This window comes from Alligator mississippiensis, chromosome 2 (assembly GCF_030867095.1).
Source record: "Alligator mississippiensis isolate rAllMis1 chromosome 2, rAllMis1, whole genome shotgun sequence".
In the NCBI taxonomy this organism is placed as follows: domain Eukaryota; kingdom Metazoa; phylum Chordata; order Crocodylia; family Alligatoridae; genus Alligator; species Alligator mississippiensis.
In genome coordinates this window covers 297398526-297424203 of record NC_081825.1, presented here as the reverse complement: position 1 = coordinate 297424203, position 25678 = coordinate 297398526, and the positions used below count along the sequence as shown (strand labels likewise).

Here is a 25678-nt window from a genome sequence, read left to right as displayed (position 1 = left end):
GTTGAGCACCACTGCTTTATGTGGTTTACAGGAACATACCCAGCTGAGCTACCATGGAAATATTAACTGGACAGGAAACAAAAACAGAACTAAAACACCCAATATCCATCCTCTGTTTCACTGGGATGGTTCGATGAGATGCTTCGGAGAGGGATGATCCTGCCGGCAGCAGGGGGTTGAGTTAAATGTCCCCCCAAAGACCTACCCGCCCTACGATGCTACGAAGAATTCCTGCCCACTTCTTCCTGCAGTTTACAAACACAAGGAGACAAAAACCCAAGCTGCAGTCTTAGTTGCATGCATCCCATTTATATGTTCCCATTATCACAGTGTCAAAACACCTCACTATTGGCAAACAAGGTTCTTTGGGTAGATGTGATATCTTTTATTAGACCAACTCAATAGTTGGAAAAAAGGTTCACTCTTCGCAATGTTTTATCCAGAGCGCTGAGGCCCGGCACAGAACAGGGACTCAAACCCAGGTCTCAAAAGTGTTAAGATCTAGTGCCCAGTCCTTCCTCTCTATGGACAGGATTATTCTGAAGAAAAACAGCTCCCTGCCCAACGTGCATAGCATGCAAATTGCTGGGAAGACGACGAGTCAAAAAGAAACCCCACAAAGGGATCAGATGTTCACAGAAACGCTGCACCCAGCCATTGCCAAAGGCGACCAGCATGCCGAGCACAGAGCAATTCTGATCATCCGGCCACCAGCGTCAGCACGGCGGGTGCAGGATGATGCACTCGTCTGGCCTCAGCAAGCGGAGCAGGGCTCTTTTGAAAATTTGGGCCAAGGCGTGGGCGCTGAAAATCTCATCTCCAGCCTCTCAGCTCTCTGCACTTCATGGGGGTTTTTTTTCCCCTGACTGCAAAGTAAGGGCATGTGGGCGAGAGGTGTCAGATGGTCACGCTCGCTCACTGCCGTCTCGGCAGCAAAGACTTCTAAGCCGGCACATGCGGCAAGTTTTACCGCAGAGTGATGTGCAATTGCCTGAGTTCAGTCAAGCCGGGGAGGACGACTTCCTGCCCTCGGTGGCCACAGCAGTCAGGCGTCAAACAGCGTCACTCTGCTTTGGGAAACAACAGCTCTCGTACAGCTTGAGAGGAGAAAAGCTCTGTGCGATTTTGCATTGTGTGTTTGACAGGAGCCTGCAGCTACACCTCCAACACCACTGCCCAGATACTCCCCCCATGGAAAGAGTCCCCTCTAACACATTCGGGTCATGACACAGCTCTCAGAGGCTTTTTCAGAAGCCAGGTGCGAAGGTAGGCTAGCCACGTTCCCTTTTTCCCTTGAAACACTGCTTACTCGAGCAGCGAGGGCCCGGCATTGTGGGCTGCTATGCTGGCTCAAAGCATCGCAGGGGGAATCTCCAGGGGACAAAGCTGAGTTCAGGGCAGTCTGGTTCACGGCAAAAAAGTACCCGAGTAGGCAGAGTGAGCTACAACTGAATCTGTGAATAACAATGGGCACGTCTACACATCCCTATGCCTGAAGAAGGGTGCTTGTGCCTGAAAGCTTGCAAAAAACTTTTTTCCAACTACTCAGTTGGTCTAATAAAAGATATTGCATCTACCCAAAGAAGGTTGCCTGCCTATGTCCTTAGACCCCATGGCTACAACCAAAAACCCTTAGAGACTGTGCACTAGCACTATCTTAATAAAGTACTAACTAAATGTGGAGTAACTAGAGTTACTGTGCAGTAGTGCCAGCACACTTTTTTTGGTGATGTTTACCGTGCATTAGCCTAATAACACTGCAGTAGGCTATTAGCACGGTTTTTAACCAACTCGCTTCTGCGCAGTGTTATTAGGCTAATGCGCAGTAAGCGTCTTGTATAGACGCGCCCGGCGTGTTTTAACGTGAAAAGCGATGAGACAGTTTCAAATCCCCTTGCTCCTGATCCACCATTGGACACTGCTGGTTTCCTCTTTCCTTGCCAGGTAAAATATTGGCTATAGAATAATTTCCAAATGGACAGAGACCAAGCTCCCGGGCTTGAGAGTTTGCAAGCACGGAGCTACATTTACTGATGCGTGCACTTGGTTGCCACAAAGTGACCCAACCCCACATATCTCCGAAAGCGTCCATGTGGCATGCACAGTGTGTGTGTCGCAAAAAGCCAGCCACACATACAACTGCAGAAACGGGCCGGAGCCTGGCTGGCTGGTTGATTAGTTAGAGGAGAGGCACTCGAGACCAATGAAGCATGAATCCACAACACCTTGTGCAGCCCCTAAAACCTCCACATAAAAAGGCTATTATAGCTATTGTTGGACACTTTAGGTGCTGAGAGGCTAGTAGGCATGTCCACAATAATCCTTTGCATATAGGGTTACAGTACATCCAGGCTTTCCCGGACATGTCCTGTTTTTAGAGCCTCCAATCTCGGTCTGGGCATTTAAAAAAAAATATGATATGAGGCTTGGGAATAAGGGGCACCAGGGGGGCAGGGGACTGTGGGTCAGGAGTGGAGGGTCCTGGCAGCGCCAGGGGGGTGCGGGTTGGGAGTGAGGGGCACCAGCAGGGACTAGTTGCAGGGGCGGGGGGCTGCAGATTGGGAGTGAGGGTCACCAGCATGGCCCACGGGGGCACGGCACTGCATTTTGGGGGGGGCAACAGCAAGGCTGGGGAGGGGGCTGTGCCTTGGGAGTGAGGGGCAACAAAATGGGCAGGGCACCAGCATATCACTGCCCCCCCCCCCGGTCACAGTCCTATATATCCCCCTCCCTTCCCCCCACGCGACAGGCATCCTCTTGTTTGGAACTGGAAATACGGTAACCCTAGACTCCTGTTAAATATATACTGAAGGGAACGACTCGCTCTTCCCAGAGTTTCACAGATGACCGACGGGTTTGATATTTTTTTTGCAATCACCTCGGTATAATTTGGCAGGAAAACCAGAAAACCGCTACACTCTTGCTCTTTCCAGGAAAAAAAAAAAAAGACCCAAGAGAGCCAGAATGCAGGCAGGCTCGTGGTGTGTCCAGTACAGAGACGATTGAAAGCCCACAACAAATGGCAGCCACGTGGCGTTTCTCAGTACAACAGCAGTGCCACATCTGTAGCTGCCACTCTGGAAAGAGCCACAAAGACGGGTGAACGCTGCCTGCGCGAGGACTACCTGCAATGCCCTTTGGCTCGATGTCTGCTCTAGCAGCCCTTCTGCAAAGCTGCTCACAATTGCAAGCCTCTTGCATGCTCTTTGGATGCTGGGCATCCAGAGACTGCTTTAGTCACACTTGATATTAGTTCTTTGCTGGAAAAAACTCACTGTTGAAACCCATGGAGTTATATTATACTCCTCAGAGGCGTATGGGGCTCGTCTAGGATATACGCAGCTAAAACAGTCTGTGATCAGAGTGACTTTCCTTGCCTGTGCTCTTTTATGATTTTGCTCTCCGATACAAAAAATTAGGATACATCATTTTGGTCATTACTACAGGGTTGTAATGTAACCTTGAATGTGTTAATCATATAAACCAATTCTAGGAGCTCTTTTTAATCAGCTATCACATTTCAGTTCACTGTGTGGCATTGCTTCTCTTCCATTCTTGCCTAAAAGCTTTTTTTCTACTGGGAAACTACTCACTAAATAAACTAATAATTGTTGAGGCCTGGGTTTGGTCACTTGGGCTATTAAATGTCAAAGACACCGAGATGGAAGATTTTACTCTTCTTTTAAGCCTTTATAAGACCACAATACTTAGAAATCTTGCCTGCCAAAGCAAGCAGTTTCCTACTATTTACAGTAAGTCGTACCATCATGCTAGAGTGATAGCAACTTCATTAGAAAAGCCCAGCTATTTGTAGTGCTTCGTCACTACCATGAAGAGCACAAGGAACCCCCCCCCCCCAAGACTGATAACTGCATATCTAGACGCCTTCATCTCAAAAGGCAGGAAACTGGGAGCTACAAGCTAAAATGCAATCTTTTAGAGTGACACAAGAAGTCCTGCTTCACTGCATCTTAAAACAGCACGTTAGGGTTTTGATCTCTGCCCGTATTAGATTAAATCAGGAGAGGCAGCGTGCAGTTGGATGGGCTAACAGTACTTCAAACTCAGGGTGCTGAATGGCAAATATTTCATTTGTTTTTGTACAAAGTCGAGGAGCATCCGTTACGACCGCTGCCTTGCCTATGCAGATGGTCCTGCCGTATTGCGATATAGATATTGTGCCTTTTACCTACAGGACTTCAATGTGTGCTAAAGGAGGCAAGCATTTCTCTCTCTGTTACCAATACAGAAATGGAGGCAGAGAGCACACATGCTAGAAGCTATCCCGCAGGGAAGCCACTGGCAGAACTGGGAATACAACCCAGGCCTCTTCCAGCCATCCACAGTATCCATGACCGCAGAGCACCTTTTAATTCCAGATCCCCAGAATCAGCTGCTTTCTCCTCCTATAACAAAACAAGACAGAAACTCTCTCATCCTAATGATGATAAAAACTCTGCTCTTGCATTGCCGGGAAATCATTGCTGTTAGAACCACTGGAGGAAAAAACCTCATTTTGCTTATGACCGTGTGGCTCACTGAGAGTAGTTTTGTCAAAGCTGAGGTTTCCTCTGACTAAGCAGAGGCATATATAAGACCTATGTTTTCAGATATGGTCTCCTGAAGTACAAGGGAGCTCACACCTGTAGCTGCACCCACTTACTTAGCGCACTGAAACCTCTGCTCAGCTCACCGGGCTCTCTAAAAGGGAGCAATTAATGGGAAGCATTTTTTGGAGGTTGGGTCAAGGTCTCTGTATGAATCTAGGTGATGACGGCATGGACATGTCTAACCATTAGTGCTAACGAGATTCTTGCCGGGTCAAGAGTTAATTGTGCTCTTTCCCAGAAGACAGGGTTGAGTTGCACCTGTATAGACTGAATCAGTTAGCTGAGACCACTCTTTCCTGCCATTGCCAGTTTTCTGATCCTTACAGATATTATGGACTAGTCATGTTTTGCCCCCTAGATCTTAGTAGCTACCTGAACACATCTCCCTGATAACCCTCAAGAATACATAGTTAAAGCAGTAGCAATCTGTGCCAAAGAGCCTCCCTAAAAAGGTGCAATCAGAAGTGCTAAGGCATGCCCGTGTCTACCATTCCTTGGGTGTAAGGGCAACTTCTTAATCCCAAAGAAATTTCGAGGCTGCCATTCACACGTGTGTTCGAACCGTACCCGGCCCAGCTCTGGGAAACACGCTTCCACACTTATTCAGCAAAAACACAATTTGGGATGGGATCCAGGCTTCGACTTACACAATCCCTGGGCTCTGTATTGCCAGGGGGTGAGGGGAAAAGAAAACCAAGCTTGCTATTACCAGCTGCAAACAAATTTTAAAAACAGAACTTGCTCTCTCTCAGTTTTTAAATAAAATAATTCACTTAAATGGGAACAAAAGAATAACATTTTAAAGGGGGGTTTCTTCCTGGAGAATTTTAACTATCTGCGTTTTGTGCTACCTTTCTATAGCAAAAGATTAATTTAAACATTTGGGGGGATTATTAGAAGTTATGTGCCACATGAAGGGACTGTTGTCAAGCTCCACCGTCAGTTTGAGCACGATGAACGATGTCATCCGTATTCCACGGCCAAGGGAGACGTGGAAGATGACCTCATCATGCACTTGTGACCTCACAGTCAAAGCTGCGACTCCAGTGGTTGTGCTGCGACGGGAAGGGGCTTGAAGAATATTGGCCTCCTGACCCGTGCAGGTCACCGGTGCCCAGGAAGAGGTGCACTGCTGCTGTGGAAATAGCTGACCTCAATGTTCAACCTAAATTTGCAAAACGAGGGACTTCTGGTATAAGCATGTGACCGTGAGCCTTTAGGCAGCATGCGCTGGCATCTAGTAGCATCTGCCATGGGATCGGGCATGTCCCTCTTCCCTCCCAAAGCGCACTTCAAGCTGAAGCAGCAGTTCAGATAGCATGCTTGAGGTACAGCGATGGTAAAGACGCAAAAAAGGGTGCCTGCAAAAGTGAAAGGGTGCAATAAATTGTGACAAGTTTCTCTTGATGCTACTAAAAAACCGACACTACTGAAGTATACGGGGGCACTGCTGCTCATTGCACTTCACTGCAACTCCAGGCACTGCCAAACCACGGCACGGCTCCTAAAGTGCCACCGTGCAGCAAGTAAATGCCACCATCTTCGCAGCAGAAATGTTGCCTGAGAATACTACAAGTCCCAGCATGCAAAGCTCCCTAGTAGAAGAGTAGTTTTCATTGCCGCACGGTCCTGTTGAAGCTATCACGTGCTCCGCTTAATACACAATCACCTTGCCTATGTGCACTTGGCTTCTGCTCTGTTGTCACTGCAGTGTGCAGCCAGTCTTGGTGTATTTTATTTTATAAATGCACATACTTTTAATTCCTACTCTTCCAACATTAGCTAGTGGAGGAAGTGTATATACAGCCCCAGAAAGAATCGCCTTGCTATCATTTATGCCCCTTTACACTGCAGTCTTCTTTTCCTATTGACAAAACATGGCTCTTGCAGAAGTGCAGCCTAAAGTCTCCCATCACAATTTATTTCCCACCCCCTAAAATAAAAATCCTAAATTCCCATCGCAGATTTGCATCCAGAGAGGTTTGAGTAGCAAAGGAGAGATATCATTTTCATAAATCTTTTCAGTAAATCCATTCAAAACATCTTTAAGGTGAGCGAGTGTTATAATAGAAGGCAAAGCTCAAGCCTGTGATATATATATATATATATATATATATATATATATGGGCAGCATTTCAGATTAGTGATCTTGAAAAACTAACTAAATAAAGGCAGATGGATTGAGCCCTCTAGCACCCAGTTCCTAGGGATCCATCAACCAAAGACAGGATTATCCAGATCGAGTCAGGTCCTTGGCTGGCCTCGCTCCATCGACCGTGCTGAAGTGTAGCCCCGAAATCAGGCTCTTACTCCGATCTGAGGGAATCTGAGCACTCGCAAGCACTCCGGGGCACGAACCCGACAGGAATACTCTTAAGCCACTTTGCACTTAATAATAGGGAGGTAAAACTTCTGAAAAAAATAAGCAGCGACTGGAAAATTCAAAGTGAAAGATGGAAAGATTTGGTGCATTTTGAAAGTCATACCTGCTGCAACTGTGGCTTCCTAGCAAACCACAACAGTGTCTATTGTAGCGAGCTGTTCCTGTGGAAACAGTCGCTGAATATTGTGAGAGACAAAGTGCAAATTAATATGGCTGTTTTTTAAAAACTTGCAACTGCTCCATGGCTGACTAAAAAAAGATGCTTTTCTTCTCTGCGAGAGGCTGTAATGAAGCACTAGCTTTTCTAACACTCTTGAGGCCAAAGCACTTTTTTTTTTTGCAGACACTTCTCCGAACCAGGCGAAAACGACCTATTTTATACATCCTAGGTTAATCAACACTGACAGCTGCTCTGCTCTTCTGTCAATAAACTGCCCAGGTATCAAGCATCACGGGGGGGAGCTGTCTGGGGAATTAGGAGAGCCTTTTCAAACCCTCTTCCAAGAGCCAATGATATGGTCTACAAAGGTCCTGTAAAAATAGCACATTTCAAGTGTCTTCAGACTTTTCTCAACTAATTTCCCTTTATTGAGGCAGAAAGAGGGGCTTCAGAGCATGAGATTTAAGTGAGAACTGACACCACCTCAAACATAACGGCCGCGACGAGTCTGCTGCTGGAACGTGAGACGTAGCAAGAAGAGAAATAAGATTTATGCCTTTTTAAAAATAAGCAAAATACTAAAGTCATCCTAGTTATAAATCACTCTGCTTAGATGTAGGCGCTTGGACGTGACGAAGGGAAATGAGAGCTGCAGTAAATGCTGAGATCACTTGCAGATAAGCAGCCTTACATAGCCTCCCATGAAATACCTTCCCCCCAGAAGGACACCAACCGACTCTTTCTTGAGTGTACAGGACACAATACAAAATAAGATAAAAATGAATAAAGTGAGGAATCTGATCCTGAAAACAGGACTCAGTGGGCGCATCTACATGACACGCTTACTGCGCATTAGCCTAATAACGCCGTGTAGTAGTGTGGCAGTTAAAAACCGTGCTAATAGCCGACTGCGCAGTGTTATTAGGCTAATGAGCAGCAAGCGTCATGAAAAAATTGTGCACCATCACTACTGCGCAGTAACTTTAGTTACTGCACGTTTAGTTAGGATTTTATTAAGCAAGTACTACACTAAATGCATCATACCTAAGGTGCTTTCATGAACGTGTAGATGTGCCCATTATAATTAACAGTAAGGCCTTCTTTGATTAAGAAAAGTCTGTTGACGACGCACAATTTTCAGAACATGAGAATCCCAAAGGACTTTTTTGGGACTACTTGCATGTTTAAATGTTACCCACTCACTCAAATGGCTTGCAGAATAAGGACCTAGCAGTCACGCTTGTTCAGAAGTATTCCTTTCTACAGTATAAAAGTTACAAATGCTTATGCACAGTTGACTTGCGAGTCAGAAGGGATACAGCTACACTTGTGCATTTCTTCCCTTGGTTTCTCTAGCCCAGGACAGCGTATGGTGCTGGAAATGGTTTTTAGGTTAGTTAAACACAATGAGTGGTGTTCAAAAACGTGTTAACACGAGTCAGCGTAAAACCTGGTAAACTTGAGTAAAACTGGTCATGGTCAATTCTTGACATTCAACCATGGACTATACTGAAAGCAAGGTCATTTTTTTTAATGTGTTATGTCCATTTAACATGTTATCTAAACAGGTTTAAAATCCAGTCTGGACAAGGCTATTTAAACATCTCTGTCCAAGCAGAAGGGCCAAAGATTCTGCCGCTCGCTGCTACACATGCACTGAGCGCGCCCAAATAAACTCCAGCGAAGTTTGTGCTGCAGTATATTGCTCCCAGGCATACTGTTTACACGTGCACCCGGGCTGAGCTTGGGTGGTGCAGCCCCGGCTGGCAGGGGATTCGGGGGGTCAGCCTGGCTTAACATGCTGCAGAGGGGCTGGCTGGGGCATGAGGGTGCTACAGCGTGGGGCTAGACAGCACTGTGGCACCCTCGTACCCCACCCAGACCCAGTCACCGTCTACACATGCATCGCAGCGGAGTAAATAACTCACCTGTAGGACAGTCCTTGTGTCGGGCAGTACTATCCTACGGTGGAGTTAATTAGTTTTCACCGGCCTAATAGCACCGCTGTGTAGACAGTGACACTTTACTGCAGAGCTAATTAGTCAACTCCGCAGTAAAGCGCACATGTAGATGCACCTACTGTCTTTTGCTTAGTGCTACGTTTCATTTTGCAATAATGGACTTGTATCCGCTGTTTTTCCAGCAGCATCTGTCCACGTATAGGCATCCGTGCATTTTGCTTACAGTGGGCTCAGGACTGAAAAATGTTTTTTGCCATACAGGAAACGTAGCCTGACCTGCTACACTCTGCCTCACACTGCTAGGCTTGTTACTGGAAATGTCTGAACAGTTGCTATTCAAACAAGACGGAGAGGCACGTTCCCTCCATCTTACAGCCTTTCTTTAGCAGGGAAAGCACATACTGTGATAACTCTTGATAAAGTTGGGAGCAATGAAAACATAGCTGCTCTCTCTCTCAATCCAACAAAATAATGCGATCTGGAGAAAAAGATGTTGATCCAATGGCTCAGCCCTGGAAAAGACAGCACCGCTGCATTACCTACACTTCTTGCTTACACATCCTTGGATAAGCTCAAATATTCAGAGTTCAGGGCTTCGCACTAAATGGGCTGGCACTTGCCAGGCAGGGGACTACATCTGCTCCCACAACATACTGGTCACCTCTCCTAGCTGCAGTCACCCAGTTAAGTATTCCTTGTAATAAAGGAGAGAGAGCTGCTGGCTGATCCTTCCCTGGACTGCAGGGATGTGGACCTAGTCCACAGGCCAGATGAACAGCGCGGGGCTGACCTCGTGGACTAGATCAGACCCCCAGGATGTGGATATATCTTTGATACCCCTGTTTTACTGGAATTGAAAAGAGCCTCCTATTCCTCCTGGCATATTCCAAGAACCAATGGGATTTTTTTTTATCATCCTCTAAAGATTTGGGGAGTAATTGTAAGAGTCATCAATGAGAAGATGCTCCAATCTTGTGCACCTCAGCTTCTGTGGATGTTAGATGAGCCAAATGATAATACAAAAAAAAGTGACAAACCCCTAACTTTGGGCTCATTTCTTCATGGTCTTCAGTGACCTAGATCAGCAGTTCCCAAACTCTTGACAGATCGCGCACGGCCAATTTAAAACAATACAACCTTAAGCACCACCAGCAAGTTTTTTCAGTTCAACCTTAAGTACCACCAGTAAATTTGTGTCATATAAAGTAATGGTAATAAATCTGTTAACGTGTACCACCTGTTAACGTGTACCACCTGTCATCCCATACTGCAGATTGGGAACCGCTGATCCTAAATAATGACTTGTTGGGGAAAAAGCAGCGTTTGCTTCTTTTTCGGCAGCTCTGCACACACTTGCTGTGCTCAGTAAATAATGTATAACCCTGTCACCATTAAATATCCTTGCTACACATAAGAGGGAAAGCTGGCCTGGATACTGCTCCCAGTTCCACGGGTGCGAGCCGGGAATAGCTCCACCGATGTCAACGGAGACCGACTGGTGTAAAATGGGAACGTGAAAGCAGAAGCAGCGTGAGCACTGATGACTCGGGTCTGATAAATGGGGTCTTGCAAAACACAAACTTTCTGCCGGCTGGCATTTTACAGCAGGGTGCCAAGAGGAAGAAGGTGACATTCATTAGGGGGGCGCTAAAAATAGATGCCGGAGAAAAAGGAAACGTCGAGAGCCTGGCTTTTATGCCATGAGTTGCAACAGTTTGCCTTTCCTGACACAAGGAAGCCAAAGTAGATTCAGGCCCTGCGTTGGCAAGGCTTTTTCTCTTCCTTTAGCAAAGCACATCAACTTGAAGACGCTGGCCCTGAACTGCCAACACCTGATTTTTATTCCTCAAAACAATAAATGTCCTTTCCACTTGGGAAGAACTTCCCCATCCGAAGAGCAGAGAGAGGTAGTTAACCATGTTAGCCTGAAGTCAGGGCAAAAATGCACCTTATAGATTAACTGGATCCAGATGCATAAACTGTTATAAGCAAGAGCTTCTGCATCTCTGATTCAGTTAGTCTATAAGGTGCATCTCTACGCTGCCCTCTGCCCATATACAGTACCAGAGTAGCCACCTCCTTACCTCACCTCACCTCACCTGTCCTTAAACATCTGCTTCTGCCGTGGTGCCTACAAACAACTCTTGGCGGATCGAAGCATCCAGCAAAACTGACTGCAGTGAATGGAGCGTGAACTGAAAATCATCTCTATTCCTGCCTGCCTACCCCCAGGGAGGCTCTTATTGTGGCACCAGAGGACCTCATGCCAAATAAACTTAACCCAAAACAGAATAAATTAATGTGGAACGACACCCTTACTCTAGATGGATACATTTCTGAACATCTATCCCTAAGTAACTCTCTGTGTATACCAAGATATTAGGGTCTTGCCGAGGCTAGCCAGAATGTGTGACTAGTTGATCCATGAAATAATGAATGAAACCAAACATACACACTCATCTTTATTGCCACCGCACTCCAGTTTATCTGTCTCACCACCTGTAGCAGACTGTCACTAGCCCAGACTCTGAGCTCTCTGGTGCAGGGAGTGCCTTTCTGTTATTCATATAGCAACACCAAGCATGGTGGGGCTACAGACCCTAAAACAATACAGACAATGGCAGTTATTCCTTTTTTTTGGCGCTGGGAAGAAAACAGGTTTCCCAAATTAAAAGTCCGCGACTGATATATATATATAAAAAAAGGTTTAAAAAGCAAAAGCAAAAGAAGAGAGTCACACAACAAGTCAAGTTCTGGATGATTTGTTCACATCAGGTCTTGGGGTTCATTTCAAAGACAGCAAGCGAGAGAGAAGAAATGCAGCACTGCCAAAAACACAGACTAATTCTAGAGCCAAACAAGCAAGCAGGTAAAACCAAAACTATGAGATAGAAATTATTTCTGAATCTCTTTTTCCTATGATATTGTTTTAGGAAAATAGGAACCAATCCAGCCCAGAGTGGTCCTGCCTCGAACTGAGATTTCTGTTTCCAATATTGGTTAATGCCAGGTGTTTCAGAGGAACGGCAGGAAGCTTTGTGGACAGTTTAATGATTGGTTGCTCAGCTTCTTCCTAGCCCCTGACATTTGGGGTTCGCAACTGTCCTGAACAGGTAATTATTTGTAGTCGTGGAATAGCACCACGCTGTGCTTAAGTGCTACAGCACAAGAAGATGGACCTTGCACCAGAGAGCTGACAATCTTTGTAGAAACACAAGCGTGCGTGTGTGTCGCTGCACCAGAGCTGACAATCTAAGTAGAAACACAAGCGTGTGCGTGTCGCTGCACCAGAGAGCTGACAATCTAAGTAGAAACACAAGCGTGCGTGTACATGCGCACGCGCGCGTGTGTGTGTGTGTTAAAGCAGGTATTAGTTCTACTAAGCTCATGGCCTTAAGACTATCTTGGGACAACTGAGTTCCCTGGGTTAACTATGCACAGCGTGAAAAATCAACAGAAGGAAGTTTATAAGATAGATAGATACCTGTCATCATATCCTGGCTACTTGGCTTGGCTATTTTATCCCATTCCCACTACTCTGCGAGCTGATTGCACACCAGTATACACCACTATAAAATTAGTGACAGGTGTGATTTTTTTTTAAACCATGTGTTTAAGCTGGCATAACTCCTAGGGAGGGTACACTGGTTATATCAATGTAAGGCTCTTCCACACTGGTATAAGTTATACCTCTTCCCATATGGGAACAGCTGTGCCTGTAAAGCACCTGTATAATATACCAAACATGTTCCAATAGAGGAGCATGTACTGCTTTAACTACACGACTTCGAAGTCGTCCAACGTTTATTTTTTATATAAGACCTTTATCTCCTGGAGTACGGTTATACAAATGACTTAATATGGGACAAAAGGGGATGGGAATTGATTTTGTGTTAGCTTCTCCACAATATCTGCCTTTGTGCACGCTCTAATTCTGCAGCAAAAGGAAGTCCAGCACTCGGCATCAGAGCGGCAAGGCACTGCAGATTCCTGTCCCTGAACAACAGGGTCTGAGCGAATGCACAGGCAATACCACGCAGCAGCAGGCACAAAATAAAGCCCCACTGCCTTCTCCTCCAAGGGGACGTGGTTCATATGCTTGAACCCTTATCGAATGGTGAGGTGTCTTTTCTTTATTAGATATTTGGAGAGGGATCTTTATATCCAGGATTCTACCACCAATCGATTTAATAATGAAACCAGGTGCTTGCAAGACTTTTGCAGGCGTACAGCAGAAACATTTTCTGTATGGCAAGGGGTGATATTTGCAATGTTTCTATATGGGCAAAAGCCTAGTGTAGATGCAGTTGTACTAGCAAAAGCACTTTGAATGATGGTAGAAGCTGCATCTGCCTTAGGAAGGTTTGCTGGCTTTAAAAATAAACTCTCTTTTATTCAGCGGTTGTATTTATACACAGAAAATATCTCAAAACATCAAACGAAAAATATTGCTGGGATAGCAGAGCTTTATATTGACTTAAAAAACATCCAACCCACCAAACACAGCAGCTTCAAGCACGCTGGTTAATGTTGCTAAGCCACCACTATTTCCTTGATCTTTAGAAGAGGGAGGAGGGACGGAGTGGAGATCTAACTCTCCAACTAGTCAGAGACCTATTCATTTAAAGGCTTATGAGATCTAAATGTTTGCTGTGCCTGTCCCGGGATTTCCAAGCGGGCTGAGATTTTTGGGAGCGATGAGGCCTGATGTTTGACGCTGAATGATTTATAGAAGTGCTTAGAGACTGATTCTGGTATCTCCTCTGCTTGTCCCTTTTCCAGGGTTACACAAAAATGCTGGAGATTTCTTAATTATATCAGCAGAGCACAATAGCTCCAATCAAGCCGACGACATCAAAGGAACTTTTAGACTCTGGAAAGAGGGAAAACAACAGACTATCATTTGCCTTGGCAGAGGGATATGCTTTCCTATCGAGTACATTGTAAACTGGTATGGGGGTGTAGGTTGTAGCCCAGTTGACCTAAGGACACAGGCAGACAAGGCTGTTTGGGTGAATCTGATATCTTTTAGTAGACCAACTTGTAAACTGGTAGGTATTCTCATATCTACCAGTTCAAATGTTAACTGGTATGCTCTCACAAAAAGCCCCTCTTCCATGGCTTCAGCATTTCCTGATGAGAAACAGGTTTCCCAGAAAATTCAGACCAGCTCTCCTTGCAAAGCTAAAAAGAGCCGTCACAGCCAGGGGACTGCACAGGACCGCTCCTCTCGTTTCCTCCCCGGCTTGTTCAGCAGTGAACTAGTTAGTATTTAACTCAGATGCCCAATGCCATTTAAACCGTATTTATCATTTAAATGCAATGCAAACTGGTAGGTATTCCCTTGTAAACCGGTAGGCATTCTCCTGGCAATTTTAATAGTCCAGGCTGCCCCCTCGACAGCCTTTTCTTGCCTATATGCTCAAAATGGATTGCAACCCGCTTGCTTCTCAGAAATCATTCAAAAGAGAAAGCTTGGTGAAAATGCAGCTCTGCAAAAACACTTGTGTGGCAATTGCTAAACATGCAGCCCCCCCCCCCCCAACCAAGCTATAACAGTCCTACTGCACAGCGCGTCCTAAGGCGCCCCGCTTCCTTATCCTACTGAGAACCAGTGCCTGGTCCTCATTCCCAGCAAGCAGCCTCTTTTATATGCCGTGACCACAAATGCAGGCCTGCAAATGCTAACAGGCAGCGATAACTTTACAGGCATGCTACCCCCGCTGCACATGTGTGTGCAGAATCAGAGCCCAGGTTAGCAAACCCCAAGCGCACCCCCTCAACCTCTAAGCAGGGACTCTGCTAAGTGCTACCAATGCCACTCATGACCTTGTGTGGCAGCCACAAAAGGGACAGCAGGAAAAATAACCCTGCAATTGTCAAAGACAAGCTCGTGCCCTGCGATTGCCAAGGACGAGATCACCAGATCACCGGCGGTCAAATTAGCAAGTAAGAAAAACAGCTGTATTCTTCTCGGTTCTGCCCACAAAGGAGGCACCACCCCGAACAGGCATCCGGGTACGACAACAGGGGGGGTGTAGGCTTGGTCACCTGCCTCTTGGGTTTGGGTGCTTACAGTGTTTTTCTCGCAGTTCCCACGGTTTGGCTTCCAACGTGGGCCCGCTGGAAGAGAAATGCGGTGGCAGTCCTCAGGCACCCCTATGCCAGACTGGAGCTAGGCAGGGAACAGCTTGCACACAAAAGTATGGGCAAGGTTTACGAAAAAAAGTCCCAAGTCTATGTGGGGATTAAAAATGATACCTTTCGGGAGAAAGATCACAGAGCGGCCAATGCTCAGAGCGTCGGGCACTCACGTGGGCCATTCTTTGCTCTCTTCTGTTTCGACCACAAAGTGCAGCCACTCACCGGAAAACTTTTTCCGACAAAAGTTTCTTTCAAACTGGTACACTCTCACAAAAAGCCCCTCTTCCACGGCTTCAGCATTTCCTGATGAAAAACGGTTTTGCCAGACAATTCAGACCAGCTCTCCTTTGTAAGGCTAAAAAGAGCCATCGCTGCCAGGGGACTGCACAGGACCACTCCTCTCGTTTCCTCCCCAGCTTGTTCACCAGCGAGCTAGCTAGTATTTAACTCGGATGCCCAATGCAATGCCAATTTAAAGCCTCACCACAGATGTTGAAATTCTGGAGTAAAGCAGGATAGCTTCAAAGGTGCATCTTCCCACACATACCGTATAAGCCCAGTTGTCGCATACTTTTATTAATATAGCCAAAAAAGATAAGCTCACACAAAAATGGATAAAAATGGGGAATAACACTTTGTCTAAATCCTGTTTTATATCAGAGTAAACGGTCTTATCTCCAACCTACTTAGCAGTGCAGAGGTGGAGGGAGCTTAAAATGTATTAGATGAGTTGGTTGGGGGGGGGGAACTAACCTATATAACTGGCTGTTGGGCAGATCTCAAACCTGTATAAATGGAGAAAATGTAACCTATATAAATGGCTGTTGGGCAAATCAAATTAAAAGTCATATGTGAGAACTAGAGCTAGTTCGGTCTCAGACGGAAGATGCTGCCAAACAGAAAGAATGACTATTTGCAGCAGCAGTTGCCATAGATGGATAAGCAAATGTCCACACGTCTCTCCGAACCCTACAGCCTGATTTTGGATTTTGTGAAGCCTTCCCTCTCTTCATTCAAATCTCCCTTTAAAAATATACTTCTGTGAAGTCCATCATGACCACAGTCCATCTCAGGAAAAACCAAGCTTAGTACCTCTGAAAAGAAAAATGAGAAGGACGTGTTTGCTGGCAGGAGCTCTAACCATAGCAGGAGCACTTATCTGGTGCGATGTTGCAGAACTATGCCGGCAACACTTTTCTATATTAGGTTAGCAACCAAATGCGCTGTCCATTTGCTGAGACTTTTCGGGAGGGGACTATGTCCTTGCTAGGCGCGTCCACACAAGACATTAAATGCACAGCAGACTAACTCGACTGTACATTCGTGTGTCACAGCAAAAGCTGTGCTACTGCGCTAATGCACAGTCGAATTAATCTACTGCTTATTAGCATCACTAAAAAGGCGTGCGCCGGCACTACTGCATGGCAGCGCTGGTTACTGCGCATTCAGTTAGTACCTGTTTTTACAGGGCACTTTTACACGTGCTCCAGGAATGAGGGGTCAGCGCTCTAATTAGAGCCGCTCTAATTAAAGTGCCACCACATCTCCTGTATCAGCGTCCCCGTGTTTAAAAACGGTGGTGGGGGTGCTTGAACTAAAGCTTGTTTGATGAGCCTTAGTTCGGGTGCCCCCCCACCATTTTTAAGCGCGGGGATACTGATACATGACACGCGGAAGCTGCTGGAGCGCAGCAATTGCCACGCTCCAGCAAACTCAACCGAGTCTGCTCCGACGCGCTGGAACGCCAGCATGCTTGTGTATAGGCGCCCACAGGTACTAAAGTTAATGCACAGTACCAATGGTGCAGTAATGCATGTGTGGACGTATCCCTTTAGATCTTGCACAGGACTTAGAATTGATGCTTTGCAAATAAGTTTCTTCTTGTACTGAGCAGAGTGAAAACGGGCAAAATGCTTGTTCACGTGCTACTGAAAAATCAGAACCCTACAAAGGGCTACAGGAGAAACTAAAAAACAAGAACAAAAAAAACCAAAGTCTTCCTGACAAAGAACCGGGGAGAAACAATGCTAGTTTTCAGCCCTCACAGAAAGCAAGCAAACTGTTAACAAGTCGCTGTTCTAGCATCCGTCCTGTGGATAGATGGAAATAAGGTTGATAGGATGTACTCCTTGTTCCAAACCCATCCTGCTACCGATCCATTTATCTGCTATATACAGGCACAGCTAGTAGTTTTTGGAGACACATGAGTGGCGGTGTGAATGCCTTCCCTTCACGTTTGCCAAGATCAAAGCTTAAAAGAGACCCGAGACAGTTTAACACACTGGAAGCACTCTATCGGTGGCCGGACAACCTTTGAAACAATCAATCACTCACTAGCAACAGCGACAACTCAAGGCTATTGTGACCCACTCTTAACAATTACTATTTGTCTAGTGCTTAATATTTACTACAGCTGCTGTATAAATCCCGTAAGACACAGGAATGAAGACTACGATATCTGGTACTGATATGCTGTAAACAGTTCCTCATTCAGGTACAACTCAATACTCTAGATTACCGATGGTATTTGGGTGGCATCCAACTCCCTCACTGCGTACGGGAAGAAAAGTAAGGGGAAACAGTGCACAACGTCAAAAAAAGTTATTAAACAAACATCCTGCATCTGGTTTGGAATAACTAAATAAATGCTTTGATATAAGGAATGCAATCTGGATGCAAATCATCATTCAGGAGCAGCCAGATGACAACAATGGCCTTTATGCTCTGCTCACTCACACCTGGGTGAGCTGCTTGCACCTGTGCAAAATGAATACAAACTGCTTCCATTTGTGTTTGGTAAAGTGTTACACCCACTCTGCCCGTAAGTAAGTGCCTATGCAAAGGTACGTGACAGGGGAGAGAGAGACGCGCCCACTTGATCTACGCCGAGGAGTACAAGTGGCAGGTTGACATTTAGCTCAAGAGATTGACTGCATGCTCGCCGCTCCATCGCTTGACAGGCCGATAAAAGTGACAGGGAATAGCACGCAGAGTCTCACTACAAATCTTCGCTGTTGACATGCCTTTGTAAAATTTGACCCAAGTAAGATTAATGTAAATTGTATTCCAGCATGAATATGCAAATTCAGAAGTAATCAGGCTGTTGTAACACTGTTTAAGAGAGGCATGTCAAGAAAAAAAAACCCCAATCAAACAAACTGAAGAGTTGTAAGAGGCCCCATTAAGTCTTGAGTGTGAAATTCAATGCAGACTACATGCACAGCATTGCTTTTCCCCTTCCCAGCGTGAAGACTCACATGCTTAAGCACATGCACAGGGACAACTCATATTCACTAAGTTACTCATACGCATAAGAGTTTGGGGTTGAACTCGTAGGATTGTGATCCATCTGTGAATCATCACACCTACCAGGTCTTCCGGTAAGGGCCAGTAGCAACACACAGCCTGCAAAACTTGCCCCTTCTTCTGTCTGCTCTTATCACTAGAGGTGGCCAAAGATGTTTTGACAAATCGGGGGGTTTTGTCAGAAAATGCCCATTCTGGGAGAGCTCAGCCGTGCAGACTGTCCCAGACATAGGACTGCACAGTTTGCAGGCCCCTCCAAGGAGCCGAAAGCCGGAAAAGCCCAGCTCAAGCTGCTGCTCTCAGGACTTCCAGGCTCCCTTCTCGGTGGCAGGGGACATTTCCCTTCCTCCACCACTGACTCTAGGGTTAATTCTCTGGGACTACCCTCAGGGCATGGCACAGCCCTGGGGAGACCGCCTGTGGGGTTGGGGCATCCACTCCCTCCTTTTTATTCTGCAAATATTGAATGGAAACATTGATATTTTTCCAAAACAGATTTTTTTTGTTGGAATTCCCTTTCCACGAAAAATTTCGAAATGTCTCCATTTCATTTTTGTGCGGAACGATGAATTTTTTTTTTTTAACTGTCAGAATTTCTATGTTTTTCCTAACTCTTATATCCTTTGATCACCACATCTGGATGCCAGCACAGCCTAGGATGGTTCTTTCCCCCCCAAAAATGCACTATACCATCCATTTGATTTAATGAAAGAGTAGCCACTACTCTGATGGACCTTGATGAGCTACAGGACAACAGGGGTACATTAGTTGGCCTTGTCTACCCACAAAAAAGCTGTAACACTGACTGGACTGGTCTGATTAAAGCGGTACAACTCCATTCTGGAAGGGGAATTAAGGATACCAATGTAAGGCACCCACTGTTGCATGCACCCCTGGGGTTGTATTGATCTAACTGCATTGCTGAAAAATGACCCGCTCACTGAAACAATCAGACACGTCCAAAACACTCTGTAGACGTCCCCTTGCATGGCAAGGATCCTGACTCTGCCACCTGTTTTCCAGGTGACAGAACTGGACCATGGCACGTGCGGCCGGTCCCACTGCCCCCGGGTGCACAGAGGCCAGCCTTATTTCCCAGCAGCCCCAATGGTGGTGGCAGCTCCTCCTGGCTGCTACCACTGCCAGCTCCACTGGCCAGGCACCCTGACCTATCTGCCCCACACCCACCGCCAGGGCAGGACCCCGGGTGCATGGGATGGGGCTGCGGGCAGGTAGGGAGCAGTGTCGAGGCGTGGGATGAGCCAGCGCAGGGCTGGGGCCCGAAATTGAGCTGCAATCCACTGCCTGCATGTCCTTGCAATGGGTGCTGGTACTGCGGGTAGGAGAGTGCAGGGAGCAGAGCGCAGCTCTGCCTCGGGCCCTGGCCCCATGCTGTCATCACCCCCAAATCCTGGCCCCACCTGTCGCACTCCCAGATGCCGCTCCCTGCCCAGCTGTGGCCCCATCCCGTGCGCCATGCCCAGGTGAGTCCTGCTAGTCTCCAAGGAGACCCCGGGATCGCAGGACCGTGACAGCAGGGAGCCGGGGCCTGGGGCAGAGCCACGAGCCACTCCCCGCACGTCACTTTATATTGATCCCAAGATCCCAGCCCCACCTGCCCATCCTGCTCCCCACCAACCTGCAGCCCCATCCCAGCCACCCAGCCAAGCACTGAGCAGATTCACCTTGGGAGTTTTGGTGAGCTGTTGTGGGGCACGGGGAAAGGGTACTGACCCAGCCCACGACAACTCACCAATACTCACTAAGTGTCCATCCAGCCCAAATACTTGCCCATCCCTGCTCTATGGGATGGGATTGCACAGCGGCACAAGGATAGTGGAGCTAACTCTAAATTGGCTAGAGAGAGGTAGTTAGCCATGTTAGTCTGAAGTCTGGAAGAAGGCAAGGTGAGGTGCACCCTCATCTAAGGCTACTGCAGTTGTTCTCAACTCCTTAGAGTTATACCCAGCCACCTCCGTGGGAAATGCCAGCTCTTAGCTTTGATTCTGTTTTTGACTACAGAAAAATAACAGGGCAGTTCTTCTTTTGCAAGGAACTTAGAAAGCCCACGCCAGGTCAGAATGATTGTAACACTATGGATTCCCATCTCAAATCCCTGTGTTTATCTCGTGAATCATGTCTGCACACTTCACAGTACTAACATGGTGCGACTCCGCATGGCACCCTTGAAGGGATCTTCAGGCACCCCAGGGGGCTGTGGCAGCCTGCTTGAGAATCACTGGGTTAGTCTATAAAGTCCACTTCCACCTTGACTTAAACTAGCTAGTTTGGTTCCTGCAAACATGGAAGTACTCAGAGACAGACCCCCAAACCTGCACGAGAAGTTGGGCAAGTGCTCAGATGATCACACCTCTCTATACTGCTGCAGCCTGGCTGCTACCGGTACCCAAGCTAGCTAGACCAATGCTAATCTAGGGATGCATACACGACACTGCACCCACTCCCAGGACCGGCAGCAGGCCAGATGCACACCATGGAGCAGGGACCTTCCACTTGCCTGTAGAGCGCTTAATATGCTGGGCTGTGATGGTGATAAGTGGCAGGGTAATTCCCATTAATGGCCTCATTACTGGCATTTTTTTCTACAGACACACAATCATTGCTCTCACAGTTTGCAATACAAGACTATGTTCTGCCTTGATACTGAAATGTGAAAGGGAACCAAAGCTGGTGCCAGCTTCCCTTGTGATATGATCTCGGGTATTTTAGTGCCACCTCTTTCAGCTATCCTCAGCCTGATTTGATTGGGGTGGTGATTATACCATGCTTACTAAGCTTCCTCTCTTGATAAGGAAGTAGATGCAATCCCTCCAGGGAAATTATGAACACTTCAATCTGCCCAGAGTGGGTGTGTATTCTCGCACTGAACTGCCTGACATGCTGTGAAGCATCACTGGACAGATCATGCTCGCCTTGTTCTAGCAAGGAAACAAAGGCAGACACTTCACCTGCCTATAGATCATTCCCTCTGTTTGGACTGAAATACGGCACATCTGTATGGGAACTAGCTGCAAGTACTGCTGTTTAGCAAGAACTGCTGTGTGTGGTACAGAACTAATCACTGCTGGAACCCCGTTACATGCAGGGGTAACTTTGGCCCAACAAAGACGTACCTGTCCAGATGTGTCGGGGCATGTGCATAAGTACCCAGGAATTCTTGCATCCCTGAGTGCATGCATGTGTGCTCAAAGCACAGGGAAAAGTGCACGAGAGTCTGAGGGAGCTCATGTGCAACAGGTCCCCACCCAGCAAACCCACAAGAGATGTTCCAGCTCCAGTCTCGATGTTTTTTGACTCATGCTGTAGCTCTTGCTTTTACCCTGGAAGGTCCCAAGTCAATCCCCAGAGTCGACGTGTACCTTATAGCATAACTGAATCAGAGAGGTGTAGCGTAAGTTTTCATAACCCACGACTATGGACTTTTATCCTACTACCTGGACTAGTTTTTAAAACCCCTATGTCCCTCAGCGGGTTAACTGCTTTTCTCTTTCCTGCCCCCCCTTGCCTCTCAGTAGAGCTGCTCCTTTTTCTTCCCCCCTTCTCTACCCTTTGTATTTTAACCACTGCTTTCTATTTGGAAGCTCTGCTTGCCGTCTCTTCACAGCATCTGATGAAGTAATCCATGGCTTAAGAAAGCTCATGCTATACATCTCTGGTTTAACTGGACAATAACGAGGTGTTGAACCGGCCCCCAGAGCCACACCATCCAGCCCCTGTTGCCAGCCTTGCGCCGGGGCCAGTCTGCACCCCTTTGCATGCTGGATCCAGGGCCTGCTTCACTTGTCCAGGACCTGCACTACACGTGGCGTCCACCCCAGACAGCTGGAGCACTTGCTGTGTGCAGCTTGTGTCCTGATCCAGTCTAAGCGGGAGCTATGTGCAGCGCAGTCCTGAAGCGGCCAGAACAAGCGCTACAGACGCTGGATCCGGCATGGAGGGAGTCCGCAGGCCTGATTCAGTCCACAGGGGCATCCCACACCATTCACCTGGCCCGTGGATCAGTCCTGCGCCACCCACCTGGCCCCCAGGGCCAAAGGAGTTTGACACCTCTGATCTATACCAATAGTTCTCAACCTTTTCTAGGCTCAACCTTTCCTGGCCCTCTTGAGAGACTTAAGGTCCCTTGAGAACTTGCTCTTAGTTTTCACTTGATTTTTTCACTACAAAAAATACTAGAGCAATTTTCCAGTTGCAAAGAACTCAGAACAGCAGCAGCAAGGCAGATGTTTTAACACCCTGGATTCCTATCTGGAAACCCTCTGGGCTTATCTGGTGAATCACATGTGCACATCTGAGAGTGCGAGCACTGCGTGGCCTCCCACAGCACCCTCAAAAGGATCTCAAGGCATCCCCAAGTGGGCCGCAGCCCCTGCTTGAGAACTGTTGTTCTATAAAGTGTAAATCTCCCTGCCTTCTGCCTGACCTCACACTACAAGGCAAGGTAGTTTTGCACCTTCAACTAACAGAAACAGATATCACAAGTTTTTATGACTTTCAGACAACTCTGGCTAACTGCCCGACTTCAGACTGACAGGGCTTGCTACCCCTCTCCCATCCACAGAGCACCAGCCAAGAAGGGCGCTGCCCTGGGTGAATTCAGGTGAAAGGAGGTAGGGAGGCACAGGAATGTAGACAGGTGTGTGTACGTGTGTGTGTGCAAGCAGGTGCATGTGCAGGTGCATGTGTTTGTGCAGGCGCATGCAGGCAGGTTTGTGTGGCTGTGTGTGTGCAGGTGTGTGTGCAGGCACACGTAGGCAGGTGCGTGTGCAGGTGTGTGCAGGCAGATGAGTGTGAATACACAGATGCATGCAGAAAGGTGTGCATGTGCACACGCAGCTACATGCAGGCAGGTGGGTGTGCAGGGGCATGCAAGCATGTGCCTGCAGGCATATGCGTGCACGTGTATGCATGTCCATGTATATATGTAAGCATGTGTAGGTGTGCACAGGCAACTGTGTGTGCAGGCACCTACGTGTGGGCAGATGTGTGCGTGTCCGAGCGCACGTGTCTGCGTGTGTGTCCATGTGCATGTGCAGACGCATGCAGGCAGGTGCACGTGTCTGCGTGCATGTATGTGTATGTGCAGAAGTCTGAGTCTGCGCGCATGTGCAGGCACGTGTGTGTGTCTGTGCCCTCGCAGGTGCATGCAAGCGGGTGAGTGTCCGTGTGTGTGTGTGTGTATGTGCACATGCAGGCATACATGTGCGTGCTCGCAGGTGCATGCTGGCAGGTGTGCATACGCGCGTGCCCGTGTGCAAGCAGGCGCGGGCGTGCAGAGCGTGCACTCACCCATCCCTCGAAGCAGCCGGCCGGGCCGGCGCCCCGCAGCACGTCGGCGAAGGGCAGGGAGCAGTGCGCCACGAAGTCGTCGTAGCCGAGCGGCGTGTCGTGGAAGACGGCGAGCTCGAGCTGGCGGCCGGCCGACACGGCGGCGCTGAACTCCTCGTTGAAGGTGGGCCGGCTCGTGCGCTGCTTGGTGCGGGTCTGCCCCACGCGCACCTGGTCCACGCTCAGCGCCACGTAGGGGTCCAGCACCTGCCCCTTCTTGAAGAGCGAGTGGCGCAGGGACCAGCGCGTGGGCTGCAGCCCCACCGCCTCCCCCACGCGCACCTTCATGCAGCCCGTGAAGTGCAGCGCGTCCGACATCGCCCCGCGCCCGGCCCGGCCTGGCCCGGCTCGGCTCGGCTCGGCTCCCCGTGCCTGCCCTGAGCGGGGCGGAGTCCGCCCCCGCGCCCGGGGTGGAGCCGCTCCGCCTCCGCCTCCGCCTGCGCCTCCGCCCCCGGCCGGCTGCCGCCCCGCGCCCCGGTGCTCCGGGAATCCCCTTGTGAGGCCGCCTGCCCCTGCGTCCCAAGGGGTTTTCCTCCTCGCACGTGCAGTGCCTGCGCCCCTCGCGCCCAGGCTCAGGAGCGTCCCGTGCCCCTTTCCTCCGGGAAAGTGCCCAAACCCAGCTGCCCCCACATCCAAATGGGTTTCCTCCCCCGTTCCTCTCCCCCTGGCAGCATTGCAAGTCGAGGGAGGACACGCTGGTCAGTGCCTGCGCCCCCCGCGCCCAGGCTCAGGAGCGTCCCGTGCTCCTTTCCTCCAGGAAAGTGCCCAAACCCAGCTGCCCTCACATCCAAATGGGTTTTCTCCCCTGTTCCTCTCCCCCTGGCAGCATTGCAAGTCGAGGGAGCACACGCTGGTGCAGTGCCTGTGCCCCCCGCGCCCAGGCTCAGGAGCGTCCCGTGCCCCTTTCCTCCGGGAAAGTGCCGAAACCCAGCTGCCCCCACATTCAAATGGGTTTTCTCCCCTGTTCCTCTCCCTCTGGCAGCCGGCAGCATTGCAAATCGAGGGAGGACACGCTGGTGCAGTGCCTGCGCCCCTCGCGCCCAGGCTCAGGAGCATCCCGTGCCCCTTTCCTCCGGGAAGGTGCCCAACCCCTTTGTGAATCTGGCTTCCCGCACGTTGTGGAGAGCTGTCAGGGGTCTTGCCCAGCGTCCTGCCGCACAGGGGGCTCTGCTCCTCTTGTCATGGCCCTCTGACCTCCGCTTCTGCCCCTGTTCTCATTATTTGTCCCAAGTACTCGTTTATCACCTCCCGTCTAAAAAGTTAGTGGTGGGCCCACGCTCCGAAGGATGACAAGTAGGCCTGTCCCATGGACAGAGAGCAGGTGCTGAAGGGGAGAAGGAACTGGGTCTAAGCGGGGTTTTCCCTCCCACCACCAGCATTTAGGGGTCGAGGAAGCTCCGATTCAGAGGCTCCCACAGCCAGGCTCACTAGAAAAGGGACACCCCTTTCCCCCCAGAACGTGTCCCTTCTTGAATCCAGCTACGCTGGTGGCTTCCACCAAATCCAGTGGCCATGTTTTAATGACACTTGTTCATTTTAAACTCGGGTCATGTCGTGACCCCTGGTTGTGGTCTTGCAAGAGGGAGTCGGTAAGAAATCCCAGTTGACTTTCTTTTCGCCATTTTGTCAACTCTTACCCCTATTTATGAGGGAGGCAGCTACACCCTGTCCCCTGAGAGAGAAGGGGTCACAGCTGGCAGCAAGCAGAGCATGCCGTGTCCTCGGGGTGGATCGCCATCGCCTGGGAAAGCAGCAGCCAAAATAG

At 48.5% G+C, this 25678-nt stretch overlaps 1 protein-coding gene across 1 annotated transcript in view; it reads right to left on the bottom strand.

The window, feature by feature from the left end:
- Nucleotides 1-24309, bottom strand: part of PRKCH (protein kinase C eta) — a 175134-nt gene extending 150825 nt beyond the window's left edge. Inside the window, exon 1 of the mRNA XM_006261626.4 lies at nt 23875-24309. Coding sequence (XP_006261688.4) covers nt 23875-24231 — 357 coding nt within the window. The 5' untranslated portion in view covers nt 24232-24309. The remainder of the gene's footprint in view (nt 1-23874) is intronic.
- Between the last annotated feature and the right edge of the window lie 1369 nt (nt 24310-25678).